This window comes from Glycine soja, chromosome 1 (assembly GCF_004193775.1).
Source record: "Glycine soja cultivar W05 chromosome 1, ASM419377v2, whole genome shotgun sequence".
Classification (NCBI taxonomy): Eukaryota; Viridiplantae; Streptophyta; class Magnoliopsida; order Fabales; family Fabaceae; genus Glycine; species Glycine soja.
The window spans coordinates 20,425,982-20,446,622 of NC_041002.1; the positions used below are offsets into that span (position 1 = coordinate 20,425,982).

General features: G+C 33.8%; 1 protein-coding gene across 3 annotated transcripts; it reads right to left on the bottom strand.

The window, feature by feature from the left end:
• Positions 1-5,589: 5,589 nt before the first annotated feature.
• On the bottom strand, positions 5,590-13,397 carry LOC114413194 (U6 snRNA phosphodiesterase). Of its 3 annotated transcripts, none has more exons than XM_028377453.1 (8): positions 13,294-13,397; positions 13,087-13,164; positions 8,827-9,006; positions 8,447-8,527; positions 7,054-7,303; positions 6,869-6,965; positions 6,193-6,258; positions 5,590-6,098 (listed from the first exon to the last, which is right to left on the bottom strand). In XM_028377453.1, the coding sequence occupies exons 3-8, from the start codon at positions 8,972-8,974 to the stop codon at positions 5,901-5,903; spliced, it is 840 nt and encodes a 279-aa protein (XP_028233254.1). In that variant the 5' UTR covers positions 8,975-9,006; positions 13,087-13,164; positions 13,294-13,397; the 3' UTR covers positions 5,590-5,900. The 3 variants fall into 3 exon arrangements, with proteins under 3 accessions (XP_028233254.1, XP_028233263.1, XP_028233271.1); XM_028377462.1 differs by lacking the exons at positions 13,087-13,164; positions 13,294-13,397 and adding exons at positions 10,171-10,268; positions 10,354-11,695; XM_028377470.1 differs by lacking the exons at positions 13,087-13,164; positions 13,294-13,397 and having other exon boundaries at positions 7,054-7,316; positions 8,827-8,845.
• Between the last annotated feature and the right edge of the window lie 7,244 nt (positions 13,398-20,641).

The window sequence follows — 20,641 nt, forward strand, 5'->3', positions numbered from 1 at the left end:
GGAGCCAAAATTTCACTAATTATGATTAGTGAATTTTAGCTATGGTTCAGTCCACTAATCCAAGATCAAGACCAAGATTCTCTACTAAGTGTGCTTAGGTGTCATAAGGCATATAAAGCATGAAGGACATGTACAAAGTGTGACTATATGATGTGGCAATGGGATGTAGCAAGCAAATGCTCACCCCCCCCCCCCCCCTCTAAAATTTAATTGGATTGGGCTTCTCCCAATTCAATTAAATTTATTTCCTAATACACATCAAATATTCACTTAATGCATGTGAAATTACAAAACTACCCTTAATACAAAAACTAATCTATGTGCGCTAAAATATAAGGGCTGAAAAATCCTACATTTCTAGGGTACCCTACCTACATTATGGGGCCCTAAATACAAGGCTCAAAAATAATGAAACCTTAATCTAATATGTACAAAGATAAGTGGGCTCATACTTAGCTCATGTGCCTAAAATCTACCATAAGGCTCATGAGAACCCTAGAGTCTTTTCTTACATCTCTGCCCCAATCTTCTTGGAGACTTCTATCTAATGTCCTTGGGGGTAGGATTGCATCAAACTCCTAGCTAGCTTTGATACAATTGAAATTTTGAGGAAAAACCTCTCAGATAACTATTTGTGATAAATCTTGCCTACCAAGTCCTTCAAAATTCCAAACCTCTTAAAACACTCTTTAACCAAATTCTTTTCAACCATGTGTTGAGAAACTTTAGATGTGCATGGTGTAACGACCCGCCTCGTCGCTACGGTATCCACTCTCTAATATTCGATAATTTCAATTTTTATAAAAAGAACTCCCTTAATTTTTTATTATGAAAATAGAAGTGATTTTGTCACAACATAAATTCATCCAACAACACGCCATTACTTAAGTGATTATGCATAATTACATAGAAACAATAATTCGGTACATGTCATACACATAACGAAAATTAAATATGTTCATATATATATATATATATATATATATATATATATATATATATATATATATATATATAATTAAAATTCCAGTTTTACATCTTTAACTCAACAAAATAAAACTTAAAAACCAACTACGGAGGAGTTGATTACAAAACACAACTCTCTCCCAAAATAACGCCAATGTCATCACGTCGGCTCGACGGCTCCTCACCAGAATCTTACTCCCTACACCCTGTCACTGTCATTCTGCTCCCATGAACAAGGTTCGTGATCATCACAGGTATCAACCACATGATACAAAATTGCAAGGGTGAGTTTATTATAAAAGAACCAATACTAATTCCAAATAACCACAATAAGCAAGGAACATAGGCAAACATGATAAGCATACACAACAATCATTATTCAACACTCATATCCAACAAATATTCGTCATTCACATCCAACGATTACTCATCATCCATCCATGGACCCAATCAAGACTGCACATAATGATGCATGCACCTAACTCAACACTCAGATGCAATGTGGTATGTACCAACAACAACCAAATATCAGGAAATAGCCTAAGCGTGTCCACACGACACTCTCACTTAGGGAACTGTGCTGAGTTTGTCGAGACCACCCGGTTGTGCACGTAACAGCCCCCTCCCATAGGTGATCAGCCTGGGAGCCCAAAGGTGTTCCCTACCAGGTGACAGCCCCCTAGTACAAAGTACACTTGGCCACAGTTACTCTATTTCCTGTGTCGTATGAGCTATGATCACGGCCAAAAGTAAATGCCAAAGACCATGGACCAATTAAAGCACCTAAGCATCCCCTCAGGAATGCTTAGATTCTCTAACCACGCTAGTTACCCACGTCTGGACCATCCGACAAGGTCAGTGCACTCTACCCCCCATGACATACACTTCATACGACGTATGATCGTGGCCAAAAGCTAGTGCCAAAGACCTTGGAAGGTCAGTGCACAGTGCCCCCCACGATCATACACAACATCCAACGTATGAACGTGGCCAAAAGCTAGTGCCAAAGACCCTGAAAGGTCAGTGCACAGTGCCCCCCACGAACATACACAACATGCACATGCCAATGCATTTCCAACATCAATGAACAAATCGTATTTCCATGTCATTCACAACATAAATATCATCTCATCTCAATGACGTTATCAACAACAACAACAACCTCATTTCATATTCACATATTCATCAATAATAACAATTCATGTTGACATGGTCTTTATTAACAATGTCATCTCAAATCAATATCATCATAATCATCATTATCATCACATATCAATTTAAAATCCTCAATAGCAACATCAACAACAATTCAAACAAACACAACAATATCATTTCCACACGCACAGTCTTCAAACAGCCAAAACCATATCATTCATCACAATACATATATATATCGCATTCCATTAGTTAAAACGTAATTTTCTTTGAAGAAAAATCAGCATGCAACAGGGACAGGCAGATATCCTCATAGCTAGGTTCCCTGACCCTAACTATGGTGTTAAAATGGTAAATTTTATAATAAACTCCCCTTACCTATAGTGAGCTACCCCACGGACTCCTCGTCGCGTCACTTGAAGATTCCTTTTTGTCCTTGCTTGTCGATTCCACACAAGCCTCTACCATGCCAAAACGAAGGAGACTTAGTATGGATTTAAGAAAACAAAGCTAGTAATAGTGCTCTGGGTCAAACACCCACATCACTACATGAAAGAGCTGAGAGTATTTCGGGTTTTACAAAGGAACGTAATTTGGAAATTCTGACCACGCCAATGTGACCGGGGTTTAGTGTAGGTTACAAAAATAACATGCATTTCATGAAAGGATAATGTTTACAAAGTATCTTTCTCTAAGGTTTTTCAAAGGAAGCATAAGACATGCAATGGCGGTTGCAAAGTTAGAAAAGATGAAAAGACAAGATGAAACTAACAAGAAACAAGCATAGAACCATGGTTACCTCGAAAGAAAACGAAAGATCAGATTAGGGTTTTTGTTCTCTACCGAAACCGCAAGCCAAGTTGGAAATTCTGCTTCGGTTGAAGGGTTCCTCTCGGTGTGGGTTTTCAATGGAGAACAATGATGGTTTGTGGTGGCTAATGGTGGATGTGGGTGATGGAGAAAGTACTTGGAACTTTAGAAATGGATTTGGAAGAAAGAAAGAAGAAGAAATGGCATTTTTCCTAAGCTACAAGAAAGCAAAGGCTGAAATGCTTAAATAAGAGATGCTCTCGGGAACGGAAGCTTCTAGCACACTCCAGATATTTTCTCAAAGATCCCAACGGTTAAATCATGGTAAAGTGTCTTGTGAAGTTGCAAACCAAATTTCGAGAAGATCCAACGGTTAACGAAGGCTGGGCAGCATTTCTACTGAGGCAGCTTCATGTAGTTTTCTCTAGAAGCTTCATTAAGAGGCTTCCTCCAGAAGCTTCCTCATGGCTTCTTTGAGAAGCTTTCTCAACAAGCTTCTTTGAGAAGCTAGATCCTTATCTATCCACACCCCTCTATTAACTAAATTAACTTCCTTAAAAATAATTACGGATGAAAATAATGCAACAAATAATCAAACATCAAACATAATTACTAATAATATATATATCAGGGTGTTACACATGGTATACTTGAGACCGTATAGTAAGCATAAAATTGAGTATACCAAGAACAATGCCTTTTTATTGACTACAACCAAAGCTATAAGGGTCGCCAATGATAGGCACTAAGTTGTAAGATCAATATTTCTATACATGTTGAATTTCAAGAGTTGTAGTTCCTTTCTAAACTAGGAACAAAAAAAAAAGGATAAAAAACATGCCACCCCTCTAAAATATCACACAACTTTTTTTAAAATATTTTTTAGTCTTTGTAATTTAATGTATTTTCATTTTTGTCCTATAAACTTTTTTTTTTGTTTTAGTCCTTACAAAATGTATATTTTATTTTTTGTTCTTAAGGAACTTTAGATAACACTTTTTTTCAGTTCAAAACACTTCTTTTATTATTCAAAGTGTTATCTAAAATACTTTAAGGATGAAAAATAAAATAAACACATTTTGTAAGGAAAAACAATTTTTTTTTGCAAGGACATAAATGAAAAAAACGCTAAATTGGAGGAACGAAAAAATGTTTAACCCCCTTTTTTTTTAACCAATATCACACAAGTTACACTTTCTAATCTAATAAATGAAATTTAATATAAGTTTAATTAAATAAATTTCTCCATACTTATTTATGAAAGAAGAAATAATGAGGTAAAGTTAATCAAACTTTTTCTATAAGTTAAAATCAAGTTATTTATTTTAGCTTTTGGAGAAATTAAAATGAGACAGCAACAATAGTTATGATATAAGTTTTGATTTAATATAGAAGTTGGGTTTTTTGCCTCTTATTTTTTTCCTTATGAATTTTTTTATCCAAACTAAACCATAATCTACCATAATTTAACACATTTAATTGAATGATTTTTTTACCTTTCCATCCAATGCAAACCTTAACTTTCACAAAACAAAAAACATATGGTGATCTTGGAATCATGATTCTTAATTTCCTTGATTCGCATATACTATATGAATAACATTATGGACAAAGATCTTAGAACACCCGTATACTATTAGATTTTGAGAGAGAAAAGATAGAGAAGAGAGACAAGTATATGTAGATGACATGATTTGATAAGAAAATAGAGATAGAGAAAAAGAAATGATGTCAAATATGTGTATGATATATGGGTGCTCATATATCATCACATTAACAATATTTTACCCTTGCAATAAAAAACAATAATATTTTACCTTTAATAATTACAGTCAATTTAGTTATTGCAAGTGATTCAGAGCAGCAAATATCTTGTTTGAGAATTTAAACCGAATTTAACTTAGTAGCTCCCCCATGCTCGTGTTGGTGTTGCATTTGTTTTGGCGGTTTAACTGTAATATTAACGAGTCAACTGAACTGTTAATTCCTGGCACAGTTGTTTGACATCTTGCAACGCCATTATACATATGCAAAGCTTAAATGTTTGTTTTGTATATCGATTCTTCCATAATTACACGGCTTTGTTGTAAATTTTGATACAGATACCATGATACTTGATATTTTAAGTAAATTAACATTTGGATTCAATCATGCATGTGTATTTTGTTGTTTGAAAGTTAACGATTGCTTCGAATAGAGAGGCAAAAATTAAATTAATTTGTTAATTTATGGTATATTATGTTTAATTTGATTTGTTGAGGTGTAAAGTTTAACTAAAATGATATTTAAGGATGGTAAAGTGCCTTTTAACGTGCGATTCGCATTCATATTTTTAATCTTAACATCTATAGGCAAAAATTAAATTAATTTGTGCCCTATTACTATCCTAAGGCCTAAATATGCTGCTCACCCAGAACACCGGGTCCCTTGCTTTCAAGTTTCAAGAGTCAAGACCTCGGTCATTAACAATGACTTAAACTTTTTCAAAACAATCCCTGTTAGCCTTGTCAGACTCCACTTCTATGTCTTCATCTTCGCTACTATGTTTTCCTTTATATAACTGTACTATTGTCCCTTGCTGCTTCCTTCATCTGACTTCGTTACTAAATAATAATAATAATCAGATCGTTAAAATTTAAAAAATTCAAGCGAAGGTTCTTTGTGTATGTCAATTTGTATGATTCCCATGGCATCTAGCAAAATTACACATTGAAATCCTTTGAAATAGGTTTGTAGAAATTCCAATTACACTTACACGTAATATCTGAAATAAATTCAAATAACATTGTTGCACCTTCGATCAATTTAAGTAATCTCTACAAAGCTTTGATGAACTCGCATAAGGCATGGGTCTAGTCTACAACTCACAAGGGATAAAGAACCAAGAAACCCACCATTTTAGAAAAGCAGAATTCCATGCAACCTGAAATATTTCAGGAAATCCCTTGCTCTTCCTTTAAAGTGCACAATTATTGTCCATCAGAAATTTTGCATATTGTATATGCTTTCTTGCCAATCTTACATTCAATACTTTTGAATTTACAGCTAAAAATACACTTCTTTAAAGATTTACCAACAGCACACTTCATTTCCTCGTCGACAATTTTCTTTAGAGAGTGCGCGATGTCACCCAGGGCCCATGCTAAGGATATGTGAGGACGTGGATCCTGTTAAGAGTACTTCAAGTTCAAATACTAGGAGAGAAACAGGGATAAGACAGCAGTTATGATACAGTGGTTGTGGCCTGTAAAACTAACTGACCTTGTAAAACTCAGGAAGATTATGAAGCCTGTAAATTGCATTGACTACTTCAATTTGCTTCGTTATCTGCAATTAATTGGAAAGACAAAACAGATTTCACATAAATTGGTAACTGAAAAGAGAGAATGAATTGGCTAGATTAAACAATGAGAAATTAGCACAAATGTACAATCAGCGCATTAAAAAAAAGAATGTAAGGAAACCAAGAAGAATGTGATACATTAACTATTTTCCAGTTATTCTTCATATCATCTCTGATCTTTTCGAATTCTGTGTTTCCATGTACGAAAAGAAATGATTCCCTCAAGCCCTCAACAGAAGATATACTAAAAGATTTCACGTAACAGGCTTTTGAAAAATTATATTTCAACCATGATTCAATTCAGTTTTGTCATGTCACCCAAATGATGAATGATTAAGTATAAAACAGCTTTCAAATGCAATTTTCCAAACATACCATAGTTCTATTACCAATAACTTGATTTCCATTACCCACACAGCATTAATATGTTTTAAATCAGCCACTATCGAAAACAAACAAAATACAAATATTTAGCCACTATCGATACACATTTAAGCCACCGATGCAACAGATAATTCCAACTTGAGTATGACTCAACACTAAAACAAGTAACAGAGGCATGCAAAAAAGAAAAGAAAGGGCTACAATTTATACCTCTACTAACCCTCCTTGAACAACTTCTGCTGAGAGAAAGGAGCGTGTGTGATCATCATTAACAAAAACCTCCCACTTGTTAAAGTCGATCCAATACCTGCTTCAAAAGGAAACAATAAGGTAAACAGGTAGACACAAATATGCTGTAATTTTCACAAGTGAACAATACAACAACGAAAACTGACTGGTGTTGAATTTGAAGCTTCTGTCTGAGCATTGAGACCACTGAGTCAATCTGGTGTACTCGTATTGGGACAGTTCTTCCCAAACTTATGTGAAATTCTCTTCCTAAGGTAACTTGTTCGAGCTTCTCATCATTTTGGCAGAGGATGTTTAGTGGGACATCAACATCAACAACATTAAGACGTGGTTCCCGAGAGGAGATTTTTTTCAAGAAAGCAACTAGTTCTTTCTTTGATGGAGATGAAATGTAAACTGTAAAGAAAAACTGCACTCTGAGTTGCAAGTGACTGCACCTTGTATAATATACCATTAAAAACGTTTGAAAATATTTAATAGCATGAAGTTTATTAAAGATATATGAAAAATCTTTGAACTACATTTAAGACAGAAAATGTAAAATAGCCATGCATGCAGTGGTTGAACTTGATCTGCAGGTTAGGAGGGGCAAAACCTTTTAAATCAAGTATCTGCAAACCATTTTCTGGTGTTAGCTTAGACTATGGATTTATTAACAAATATATCATATGTGAATCTTAGAATGTCCCTTTCAATTTTAAGATTATCACTATTATAGGTCTAGATCCTGCAGGTGATCCAGTGCCTACATCAGAATCTTCTAGGGTTCAAAGAAGGAAACTTCACACATAAGAATTGACAGCACCAATGAGATGAACCAGTTCCATAACCTAGGGAAGTACCTTGTTATAGGTAATAGATAGTTTGGGTGTTTGTTCATATCTATGACTATGAGCAGATTCACCTTCAGTCTCAGTCCTACTGCTCCACCAAATGCTATGAAATGCCAAGTCATGTGCATCTTGCTCTGTAACAGTTGCAGATGCATCAACTTTTTTTTTTTTTTTTTGATAGGGACAGGGCCATCTAACTTACCGAGGGCCCTGAAAATTACTAAAATAATTTGTATCGGAATTAGGCTTGTGCTCTATGTAGGTTCTTAGGGTCATATAACAAAGAAGGAAGTCTAATCCAACATATCATCTAAGCTAAAACCCAATAACAATTGATGCCTAAATTGAGATTATAATTATGAATTATTCACCTCCCCAAGAGAGAAAAAAAGGGGTAATAACAAGGGAGAAACAAGAAAAACCTGTACAGTATAATAAACTATAAAGAAAGACACTTAATATATAGCCAGAAGAATATTATAAGACAATTATGATGGTCAGTTTCCCTAATTTATATACTTGCAAATATACAGATCTGCTAGCTAGCAGGTAAATCTAAATGTGAGCCATTATAAAGTGCATAGACAAATGAATACACAGTAAATTCAATAAAAATCATCGCAACAGCATAACCATTGCATGAAACATAGAATAGGATGTTCAAACTTCAAACAAACACAATCTTTAAAGATCATAATTAACTTACTTGGTATATATACATGTAAGGCATAGTTACCATCGACATGAGGGAAGCTCCTAAGTCTAGTTGTCTGACCTATCTGCAGATCTAGAAGCCATTTACCATCAAGACAATGAATAGTTGTCAGCAAAAGAAACATAACATACTAGCATATAAATAACAACAGAATATTCATTTGGTTGCAAGAAAACTTCCAATATAAGAAATATGAGTTTATGAATTCAGAAAAAAAATGTGCCATCAACTAAGAGTTTGAGGTTGGTAAAATTTGCAATTCTTTTTATTTCCTAATGGATCACCTAAACCTATCCAAAAAAGAAAATATTTTCATTCTCTATTTTCCTTCTAGTAATGAGTAAATAAAATCAGCTTAAAATCTAGAATACCAAGAATGCTTGGAGGATCAAGGAGTGAGATAGGAGGTGGTGGCAAGGGTGTGAATACTGCTGAGGGAGCAGAAGTTGGAATTGAATGGGCAGATTCAGAATCTGAATCAGAAGATCCATCCCCATAAGATGCTTTCAATGCCTCCATTTTGCAGTCTACCCTTTATAACATGCCAAGATCTGCACATGAAACTAATAAAATTTACAGTACCTCTTATAAAAGATATATATAATAATCAAACAATGTCCAAAATCCTCAAACAGGAATCTCTGTGTGTGTGTGTATACAATTGTATAGCTCAATTTTCTGAAGCAAAAAATAGATACTCTCCTATTTAATTTGTTCCATAATCCTTTTTATGTATATGGTCTTTGAAATTTGTAAAGATAAATCTCTGGCAGTTGGATGAGAAAAAAAAATTGCCAATTTTTTTTACCAGAAATATATCTAATCTATTGAACTTTTGACCATTAGATTAAACATTTAAAGAATTACACATTCAGGAATTGGCATGGGACTTCATTTGATACTGTTAATGCTCAAGTGAAAACCATTATTAATCAAGGAATACTGTTTGCAATGGAACAAACCACTAAGCAAGTTTCACCATAACTCATTCTGACTTTACTGTCTTTCAATGACCAAAGAGATAAGGCAAATGCGAAAAACCATGGTCCATGGTCAGAATGCAATCCATGAATCCAACGATTCAACGATTGACATATTCAAAGAAAAAATGAAAAGAACGAAAAAACTTCAGAATGAGGTAAAACAAAGTTTGATTAAGCACTAGAAGGAGACTACAGAACTGTTATAAAAATTGAGAATTAGTAACTATACCCTCCTCCACGCCAAATGAAAAAAAAAAAAGAAAAGGAAAGACAGTTAAATATGACTTGGATCTATAATTCCAATAAACAGATTATGTTCAAGTGAATGAGTATACAGATTTTCAACTAAAAAAGAACCTGAACACAAAAAGACAGAAGATATATATTTGTACAAATGAAGAAGTGAAAATAACAAATGGGAAAGAAAACTGCAGAGCACACCCTTTTCCTCTCCTCACTTTTGCGCAAGGGGGAGTCTTCACTTCAAATTACATTATTGTGAACAGTGTTTCTCATTCACTATATGAATTTTCAGCTACTAAGCATCAATTAAATTAAATTGTACATTAAAAAAAATATCAATCGATTGTCAAAAATATGCCTAGTTTACGTGACATCCTGCAGATTGGGGGCACGGCTATCTTATACCATGTTTGTAACATCGCCTTATTTATTTTATTTTTATGCAACAAAATTAAAAATGAATGAGCATGTGAAGAATGAAATGGTTACCTTAAAGTTTGGACAACAGTCTCTAGCAGGAATGGTCTCTCTGTCGGTTGTACAAAAAAGAGAGAAAGGGTTTTAGAGTTTGGGTAGATCGGCCAAGTCTGCCTCAGGTTTACAATGGACGGGTGGGAGTTAGAGATTAGAGAGATTATTAGAGAATATAAGAGAAGGGTTCGAATGTTGAACCTGCCTCAACGTCTCTGCAACTTTGGGACTCTGTTCTGCTGTTAGAAATGGATTACCTACATTCACTCGTTCACGTAAATGTGGATCGTTTAATTTAGTCGGACGGTTAATTACTCGAATGGTCCCTTAATTTTAATTTAAATTGTAATTTGATACTTTATTTAGTAAGGTAATGCTTGTGTCAGATGAAAGACATTAGGCTTTTACTTCTTGCACCCATGCTTTTGCTTCTTGCATCCCAAAAGCGTGAATGTACACAAATACCTCTCACTAGACACCCGTGCACCACCTCCTTCGCCTCCACTGATCCTCTACCCTCCCCTATGATGACAACGTTGTCCGCGCCAACACTACACCAGTCACCACTACTAAAATTGACTTTCACACTCTTTAAAGAAGTGTATTTTTAGCTGTAAATTCAAAGGTATTGAATGTAAGATTGGCAAGAAAGCATATACACTTGCCACCACCTCCTATCTCACTCCTTGATCCTCCAAGCATTCTTGGTATTCTAGATTTTAAGTTGATTTTATTTACTCATTACTAGAAGGAAAATAGAGAATGAAAATATTTTCTTTTTTGGATAGGTTTAGGTGATCCATTAGGAAATAAAAAGAATCACAAAATTTACCAACCTCAAACTCTTAGTTGATGACACATTTTTTTTCTGAATTCATAAACTCATATTTCTTATATTGGAAGTTTTCTTGCAACCAAATGAATATTTTGTTGTTATTTATATGCTAGTATGTTGTGTTTCTTTTGCTGACAACTATTCATTGTCTTGATGGTAAATGGCTTCTAGTTCTACAGATAGGTCAGACAACTAGACTTAGGAGCTACCCTCATGTCGATGGTAACTATGCCTTACATGTATATATACCAAGTAAGTTAATTATGATCTTTAAAGATTGTGTTTGTTTGAAGTTTGAACATCCTATTCTATGTTTCATGCAATGGTTATGTTGTTGCAATGATTTTTATTGAATTTATTGTGTATTCATTTGTCTATGCACATTATAATGGCTCACATATAGATTTACCTGCTAGGCTAGCATATCTGTATATTTGCAAGTATATAAATTAGGGAAGCTGACCATCATAATTGTCTTATAATATTCTTCTGGTTGTATATTAAGTGTCTTTCTTTATAGTTTATTATATTGTACAAGTTTTTCTTGTTTCTTCTTTGTTATTATCCCTTTTTTTCTTTCTTGGGGAGGTGAATAATGTATAATTATAATCTCAATTTAGGCATCAATTGTTATTGAGTTTTAGCAAATGATCAAAGTTCAGACTTCTTTTGAGGCACAAAATTTTGTGCTCCTTCTCTCCCTCTCCTTCCATTCATCTTCTCTTACCTTCAAGCTCTTATTCATGGCTTCCTATGGTGGTGAGTTTCTTCTAGACTCATTTTCTCCTTGAAGTGGCGTCTCCAATCATCCTTCTCCTTCTTCATTCCGTTGCTATCAAACTTTAAGAAGCAAGGGATTCCATTGATGAAGAAGATCCAACGTCTACAAGCTTCACATGGAGCTACATCATGTGGTATCAAGAGCATCTTCATCTAGGTGATGTTCTTTTGCTTCCTCTATTTTTTGTTCGGTCAATTCACTTTAATTCCTTGTTATTCATCTTATTCTTCGTATATATCCTCCATTGTCTTCTGGTTTGGTGCTGTTTAGAGTAGATTCAAAAAAATAAACCGATTAAATCTTAGATTTACACTTGTTCTTGCATTTTTATGGTTCAAATTTTATAAATCTACTCTTGAATCATGTTTTTGTGTTGATTTTAGGTTCTATCATTTTTCAGTCATAATATTCTTGTGCTGAACCTTTAGATCTAAATTTTATTCCAAAATATTGATTAGAAAAAAAACACAAAAATCTAAGTGTAAATCACTTAATCTATGTTGTCTTAGAGTCATGTTTAGTCATAGTAATTGTCACATTATGTTGTAAGTTTGTGTTGAATTTTTATTTTGTTGATTGAATTCTAGATACATTTGTTCTTGTATTCTTGTTATTCTTAGTCTACCTTTTGAATTTTGAGTCTAATTCATGCATGTTATTTAGTTCATAACATGTTATAAATCAATTCCTAGAAGTAATTTTGTTGTTGAACTTTTTTTTCGTTTTCTAAGTTTCCTACATGATACCTATGATGAAGTTGAGTTGTGGTGCTGAGTTGTGACTGAATTTGTGAATCAAAATAAATCTTAAACTCTCTTGAATTGTGTTATTCAAGATAATTGAGCATAAACAAACACAAAATATACATGTCCAGGCCTTAAACAACATAAACACTACTCTTGATTTCTAGATTAAAATCGCTGGTGCTGACAATTTAAACATCCAAACTCATATAAATTACTGAGAATTGATCATTACTTTTTTTGTTATATATATATATATATATATATATGACATCGACAAGCCAGTGAATTAAGTACACGACCAATAAAAAGTTTATTGCGCATCCACCAACCGGCATAGAAATCTCATTTGACGAAAAGTAAACAATAATCATGAAAAAATCAACGAAAAAATCACAGAAAACAAAAACCAAATCAAGCCAATAATATTAAAACATAAACAAAGCACGCAAATCAAATAAAACAATCGAACCAGACAGGAAAGATAAAGAAAAGAAAGAAAAGTTCATCGGATCTAGAAACCAGACAATCATTACAAAAAACTATAATGATCGATTAAAAAGAAGAACACGTACCTGCTTGGATAAATCGATTAAAATGCCGCAACGAATGCCGTGAAGGCCTTCAATCAACCAAAACCAAAAGCAAAGAATCTGTAATTTTTTAAGAAATAATAGTCAGAAACCGAAAATCAAAAACTACACAGAAAAAGAATAAATCGGACGCTGCATCAACGATTCGAAGGTGAAAGAAGAAAAAAAGAAGAGAAGAAAAACGCTTACAGATACGAAGCAGAAGAGAAAACGCGTTGTTTATGAGAAGGGGGGAACGGAGGCAGCAGCAAAGAAAGATTTTTTTAATTCATTAATATTTTCCGATTATTTTCTAAAACAATTAAAATAATCAGAAGATAGCTTGTTTATATATATATATATATATATATATACTTTTAAGATTAAGAAAGCAAATTAACTAATCCAAAAACTATTCAATCTAACTAATAGATCCAGGAATATATTAAAGGAGTAAAAAAAAATTACACAATTATTTAACTATCTAACTTTAAATAAATATTTTTTTATGAATAAAAAGTTCCACAAAAATATTTATTATTAAATTTATATGTAAAACAAGAGATGAAAATTATTATTAGAAGAAAATTAAACAAACATTAATTCAATATTCTACTTTTTTATCAATTTTTCTCTATCAATATTTTTTTATATTTTATTCTTCTCATGTATATATTTTTATAATTTAAATTCATTATTTTAAGCTAACTTAATGTTAATTAATTTGAGTTATATTATGTTAAGAAAAATTATTTTAAATTAAGACATATTAATCTTAATTGAAATAATTTGTTTATGATAGTAAAATCATATTAGTTACAGATTTTGTTTAGAATATAATTCTATATTATATATTATGTTAAAATTGGATTAAAAAATTGGAAATAATTTAATTACAACTTGAAGGACTAAAATAAATCTCATTTCAAAGTATTACTATAAATATAAAAGGTCCATTAAACAGTTTCCATATTAAATTCTATTATAATTTTCAATCAATTTCATTTTCATATTTATTTTATATGTTATACAATTTACTAATTGATGTCAAATTATTTTTAAAGAGTCATTTTAAAAAATAAAATGAACTAAAAATTGGTGTTAAACACTTATTGATTGGCATTTATTATGCAAACTATGAAATATGTTTGTAATTCCTTGGGTTAGAGACAATGTTGGATCATTAATTTTACCTATTTGTCAATGCATGTAATTTAAAATTAAATAAACATTACTCAATAAAATATAATATAAATTTATAGTATAACTTACATTTATAGATAAAATATATTTTTCCTTCATGTATTTTTTCAAATCCACAATTTTAATTACATCATTTTTAATTGAGATATTTTATCTTTTATTTTAAGAAAATCATAATTTTAGTCATTATGATCAATTTCAAATATTGATTGTGTATACTATATGGTTGACCAACACTTATCACTTGATTACCCATGTAGTGAATGTTGTTTAAATTACTTAATTGTTAGTAGACTTAATTTATATAAAAAATAATAAAAAAAAGTAAATAGTAAACATTTGAAATTGATAGGAGGAATAAAATCATGAATCTTTTAAAAGTGTAAGACAAAATGTTTCAATTAAAAAATAAAATCATATATTTTTAAAAGTGAGGACAAAATATCTCAATTAAAAACAAAAGATCTAAAATCACAAAATTACAAAAATAAGAGGACAAAAATGTGTCTTGACTAATTAAAATTTTGTGGAAGCAATGACTTCCAAGATTATTTTGATGATGCTAAAGGATCAAAAGTTAAACAAGTTTCAAAGAATCAGGAGTCAAAAAAAGCTTTGAATCAAGTTTCAAAGAATCAAGATTCAAGAATAGTCAAGTTTCAAGATTCAAGAACAATCAAGATCAAGATTCAAGACTCAAGATTCAAGAATCAAGAGAAGACTTAATCAAGATAAGTACTAAAAAAGTTTTTCAAAACATTGAATAGCATAAGAATTTTTCACAAAATCTTTTACCAAAGAGTTTTACTCTCTGGTAATCGATTACCATAAGGTAGTAATCGATTACCAATAGCCAACATTGTTTTCAAAACTTATTTACAAAGCTGTAATTGATTACCATGAGTATGTAATCGATTACCAATGTTTTAAAACGTTAGATTTCAAATTTCACGAGTCAAAACTAGTGATAAAACATTTTCAAATCATTTTAAACTTGTGTAATCGATTACACTAAACATTTTGATTTTCAAATTTAAACATGAAGAGTCACATCTTTTGATGTGTAATCGATTACACTAAAATGGTAATCGATTACCAGTGACTGATTTCGAAAAATAAATTACCAAAAGTCACAATTCTTAAAGTGACTTGTTTCTGAAGAGTTTTTCAAAAGTCACAACCTTTAAGTGACTAGTTTTCAAAAGAGTCACAACTTTTAAAGTGAATAGTTTTCAAAAGAGTCGCAATTTTTAAACAGTGACTAGTTTTAAAGAAATTGCCAAGAGTCACAAATTTTAACTTGAGTCATCAAATGATTATAAATATGTGACCATGGCAATTGATTTCTGATATCATCTATTGTTTGCAGGGATTGCGCCCACAAGACACCCAGTGGACCCGAAGAAGTTCAACAGGGCCCTGGGGTTTCCAGCTCTGGTTACGGGCCTCTGTCAGTCCTACAGGGTGCCCGTTCCCCCCAGCGAGGTCATGCCATCGTGACATAGGTAAGTATACATATGGTTCAACTGATTTCTGATACCATCTATTGTTTGCAGGAATCGCACCCACAAAGACACCAGTGGACCCGGAGAAGTCCAACAGGGCCCTAGGGTTTCCAACTCTGGTTACGGGCCTCTGTAGTCCTACAGGGTGCCCGTTCCCCCCGGCAAGGTCACGTCATCATGACATAGGTAAGTATGCACATCGCTCAACTGATTTCTGATTTCATCTATTGTTTACAGGGATCACGCCTGCAAGACACCCAGTGGACCCGAAGAAGTCCAACAGGGTCTTGGAGTTGTCAAGATCTAATTACGGGTCTCTGTCAGTTCTGCGGAGTGCCTGTCATCTCCAGCAAGGGCATCAGGCCCCCTACTAATCGAGCTTTCACCATGAAGTATTGCGTCCCCAGGCAGGCGCAGGGCGAAACACCACAGCAGCCTGGGGATGGCCGACAGCGGGTAATAGACGCACCACCATCACTTCTAGAGTTCACCTCAGCTCATCCACAAAAAGGTTAGAGCGTTGCTTACGACCCATGGCCGACCAATAGGCAACCAAGTCCAAAGCCAAAGGTAAGCAAAGTACTAGGTCCGTGACCGACAAGCCATCAAGCGTCCAGCTCAAGACGTTAAAGAAGCGCTACTAGGAGGCAACCTAGTACCTTTTAAATCTCTGCTTGTTATTTGATCACTTTTGTTTCTCAAGTCATAGCAGGACACACCTAGTTGCTCATGATCCTAAGAATTTAAATAAAACAAGCACAAGCTCGGAAGGTAGTCATACCTCACAATATATATATATATATATATATATATATATATATATATATATATATATATATATATATATATATGTATGTTTAGGTAGAAAGATACCTTGGATATGCATGTATGTAGCAAAAAATACTTCACAAAATATATATATGTATGTTTAGGTAGAAAGATACCTTGAATATGCATGTATGTAGCAAAAATACTTCACAAAATATATATATATATATATGTATGTATGTTTAGGTAGCAAGATACCTTGGATATGCATGTATATAGCAAAAATATCTCACAAAACATATATATGTATGTTTAAGTAGCAAGATACCTTGGACACACATGTATATAGCAAAATACCTCACAAAAATATACGTATGTTTAGGTAGCAAAATACCTCATGAAAAAAAAAGAGAGCAAAAAGAGAGCGAGCAAGAAAAGAATAAGAAGGAAGAAAAAAAAATAGAAAATAAAAAATAATAAAGGTTGTCTAGCTAAAAAACAACATGCTTGTGAAAAGAGATAACTTCCAGCTTTTTGAAAAAATGTGTATACACCTGAAGGGTGAGTGCTGTGAAAATTTTCCCGAACGTCCAAAATGGACTCGGATGAATGCATGAATTGATAAAAAAAAATATTTTGGAAACACTAGGTTGACTTAAGTAGGGAAAATGAATCTTGAGCCCTAGTGTCACATGGCCATAAAAACTTGATGCTTGAGTGTCCACATGGATGCATGCATGACCAGTTTTGCATAAAATTTCCTAATCATCATTGTTGCATGTGTATCATCCACTTTATCCCCGAACCACTGGCCAAACCCTGACATATATCATGACCAGTCGTTCTACAAGCCTTGAGTCAAAATCCCAACTTATCATAAACCTTGACCTAGGGTGAGAATGTCAATCCTTGCCCTCGGAAGAAAACAAAAAAAGAGAGAAAAGGAGAAAATTCCTGATCAAAAGAATCGGAAGAAAGAAAAAAGAGAAAATTCCCAATCAAAGAGGGGGAGAAAGCAAAAAAGAAAGAAAATTCCCCGATCAAAGATTGAGAGAAAGCAAAGAAAAAAAAAGAAACAAAGTTCCCGATCAAAGATTGAAAGAAAACAGAAGAAATATGCAGAAAGGTCTTTGGACCAGACAATATCTGAACAATACAGAATTGTCACCAAGTAAACAAGAAAAAAGGAAACCACGACCTAAAGTGGTCCTCTCCCTTTGATTGCCAACCAAAATCCTATGCGCTAGCGACTTTCTCTCCGGGCACTAAACAAAAAGCAGAAAAGGAAATGGCAAAAACACTCAAAGCCAAGTTCCCCACCTAAAAACCATTCCCGAAAAAAGTCTTATTGATCTATGATCACGCATGTAATCTTTGATTTGATAGGAAATGATTTGCAAAATCAAGTCATGGCATATCTATGGTTCGAAATTAGGATAAAACACTTACATGTGTGAGATTGATACACTTTGAGTGATTTTCTTCTATTTTTGTTGAACCCAGTGCTTCCTCTAAATGGTCATTTAGAAACGAAATGCTAACATCCAAAATCTCATTTACGGTTATGAGAAAATTTCATCAGCATACTCTCCTTCCCCGATAGACACATTGTTTTTCATCCAAAAAGCATATGTTGCTCTGATCAGTTGGAAGTTTTGTCTCTTTACTAAAGCATGTTCGCATTTTGGTGAAGAAAACACCGAGACTATTTTTAGTCTCACAGTTATCAAGAACTACGTAGGTCTAAGTTCCTCATCACAAATTGAGGATACGTAGGAGCAAAAGCCCTGCTTTTGTCGACCACCCCACCTTTTGTTACCGTGACCCAAGAGTCCGGTGGCATGCGGAGCCACATGACCGTGGGATCCCCAAATTCGTATGTTCAATCATTTATCATTTCTATGTTATCTTGTTTCTATGACTTGAGGGACTAACGTTTGTTTTTGTTGTTTTGATTGTCTTTTGTTTTGTGCATACATATTGTTTGGATTGTTGCGTCAGTGCTTACTTTGTTATTTGTCAATAATGTTTGTTCCGGAATCTTGTAGAGTTTTCCTTTAGGAACGTCGTCCTAAAAATAAAACAAACAAAAATCATGATAACACCAAGAATTGAAAAAGAAAGAGGCGTTGTGAACAAATGTCGTGTCTATATATAAAGAAAAGAAAAGAGTTTTTATATGTAAAAAGTGTATGGAAAGATTTGGTGTGTGTGTAAATAATGTGTGAAGAGAAATTCTCGTGTGTGAGTAATGAGTGTATATAAAGAAATTTTTGTATAAACCACGAGTGTATGTTGAAAAACGAAAACGAAATCTTTGAACAAGAATAGAGTTTTTATGTAGACTGTGTTGATATAAAGAGAGAAAAAAGTATAAAGAAAATTTTTTTCTCATAGATAACGATGGATGTATAGTTATTTTTTAAACATAAAAAATGAAACAAAAAGAAAAAGACAAAAAGACCTCGAAGGTCGGCATGTTATGGTTAGGAAGCATAAATCATTCGTAGAGAGCAAACATATCTTCTGGAAACAAGGGACTGACGCTAAGAGTTTATTTTCCTGAATAACCGAGATAAGAATGGATGGATTCATTGAACTGATGAAAGAACATAGTTTGGAAACTTTGGGTCTGTTTGTGTAAGTTCCCAACCGTAGTATCACAATGCCATAAACGAGATGCTTGAGTGCCCACCTGGCTGTGGCCATGACTAATTTTGCACGTTGTTTCCAAATCATCATTGTTGCGCGTGCCTTGTGGAATAATATGGAAGTTCGGCCCGAGACCGACACCTTGACGCACAAATTTGTTTTGCCCCAGATATCAAGATCGGGCTCCCACGATAAAAGACCCCATTGAGACACAACCTTAAACTTTTTTGAACCTTGGCCTATAAAAAAGAATCCTCATCCTTTCCCCCGAAGCAAAGGACAGCGGAATCTCTTCAAGGGAGAGCAAATAGAATGCTAAAACCCGATTTCCCAAAGAAAGGAATGGAAAAGGAAGAAATGAAAAGAAAGAAAAGGAAGAAATGAAAAGAAAGAAAAGGAAAAAATGAAAATAAGGAAAAGGAAAAAAATGAAAATAAGGAAAAGGAAAAAAATGAAAAGAAAGGAAAAGAAGGATTCCCGATTGAAGATCGGAAGGAAGTAAAAAGGAAATCGGAGGAAAACAGAATAATTCCTGATCAATGAAAGAAAGAGAATAGAAGATCTTTAGACCAGATAAATTTTCAGCAAGGTAAGTGACTGCCGGCAAAGGAAAACCCATTTTTGGTGGTTCTTCCTTTCGAATTGCCATTCAAAGTCATTCTTGACTGGCGATATCCCGCCCCACATAAACAAAGAGGAAAAGACCGAAACACTCAGCTTCCTCTCCAAAAACACTACCCTTGAGAAAATTCTATTGATCCATGATCGTACGTGTTGATCTTTGATTCGATAGGAAATTGTGTGCAAAATAAAGTCATGGTGTAGTTATGGTTTGGGATTAGGGTAAAACACTTGCCTGTGTGAGTTTTTTATACACTATGAGTGATTTATTCCCAGTTTCAGCTTAACCCGATGTTTCCCCTAAATGTTCATTTAAAAGCTAAATGTTGACATCCTGCCCTTCATTTTCGGTTACAAAGAAGATTACCCTTGGCATGAGTATATTGTTTCTCTAAGATATGGTGCTATCGCGAATGATTTATTTTTCTTTGCAAAAAGCATGTTTGCCTTTTTAGGTGGAAAAAACCCAGTGGACCATTCGGTCCTGCCAACAAATCTTATTCGGAGCCCCATGAATTGATTGTCGTTCATGCATCCTCCACCAATGAGTCTCGAGCCATGCGAAGTGATTGCCTAGTGAAATTCTCCATTCTCCAATTTTATTCGGAGCCCCATGAATTGATTGTCGTTCATGCATCCTCCACCAATGAGTCTCAAGCCACGCGAAGTGATTGCCTAGTGCAATTCTCCATTCTCCACTTTTATTTAGAGCCCCATGAATTGATTGTCGTTCATGCATCCTCCACCAATGAGTCTGGAGCCACGCGAAGTGATTGCCTAGTGCAATTCTCCATTCTCCACTTTTATTC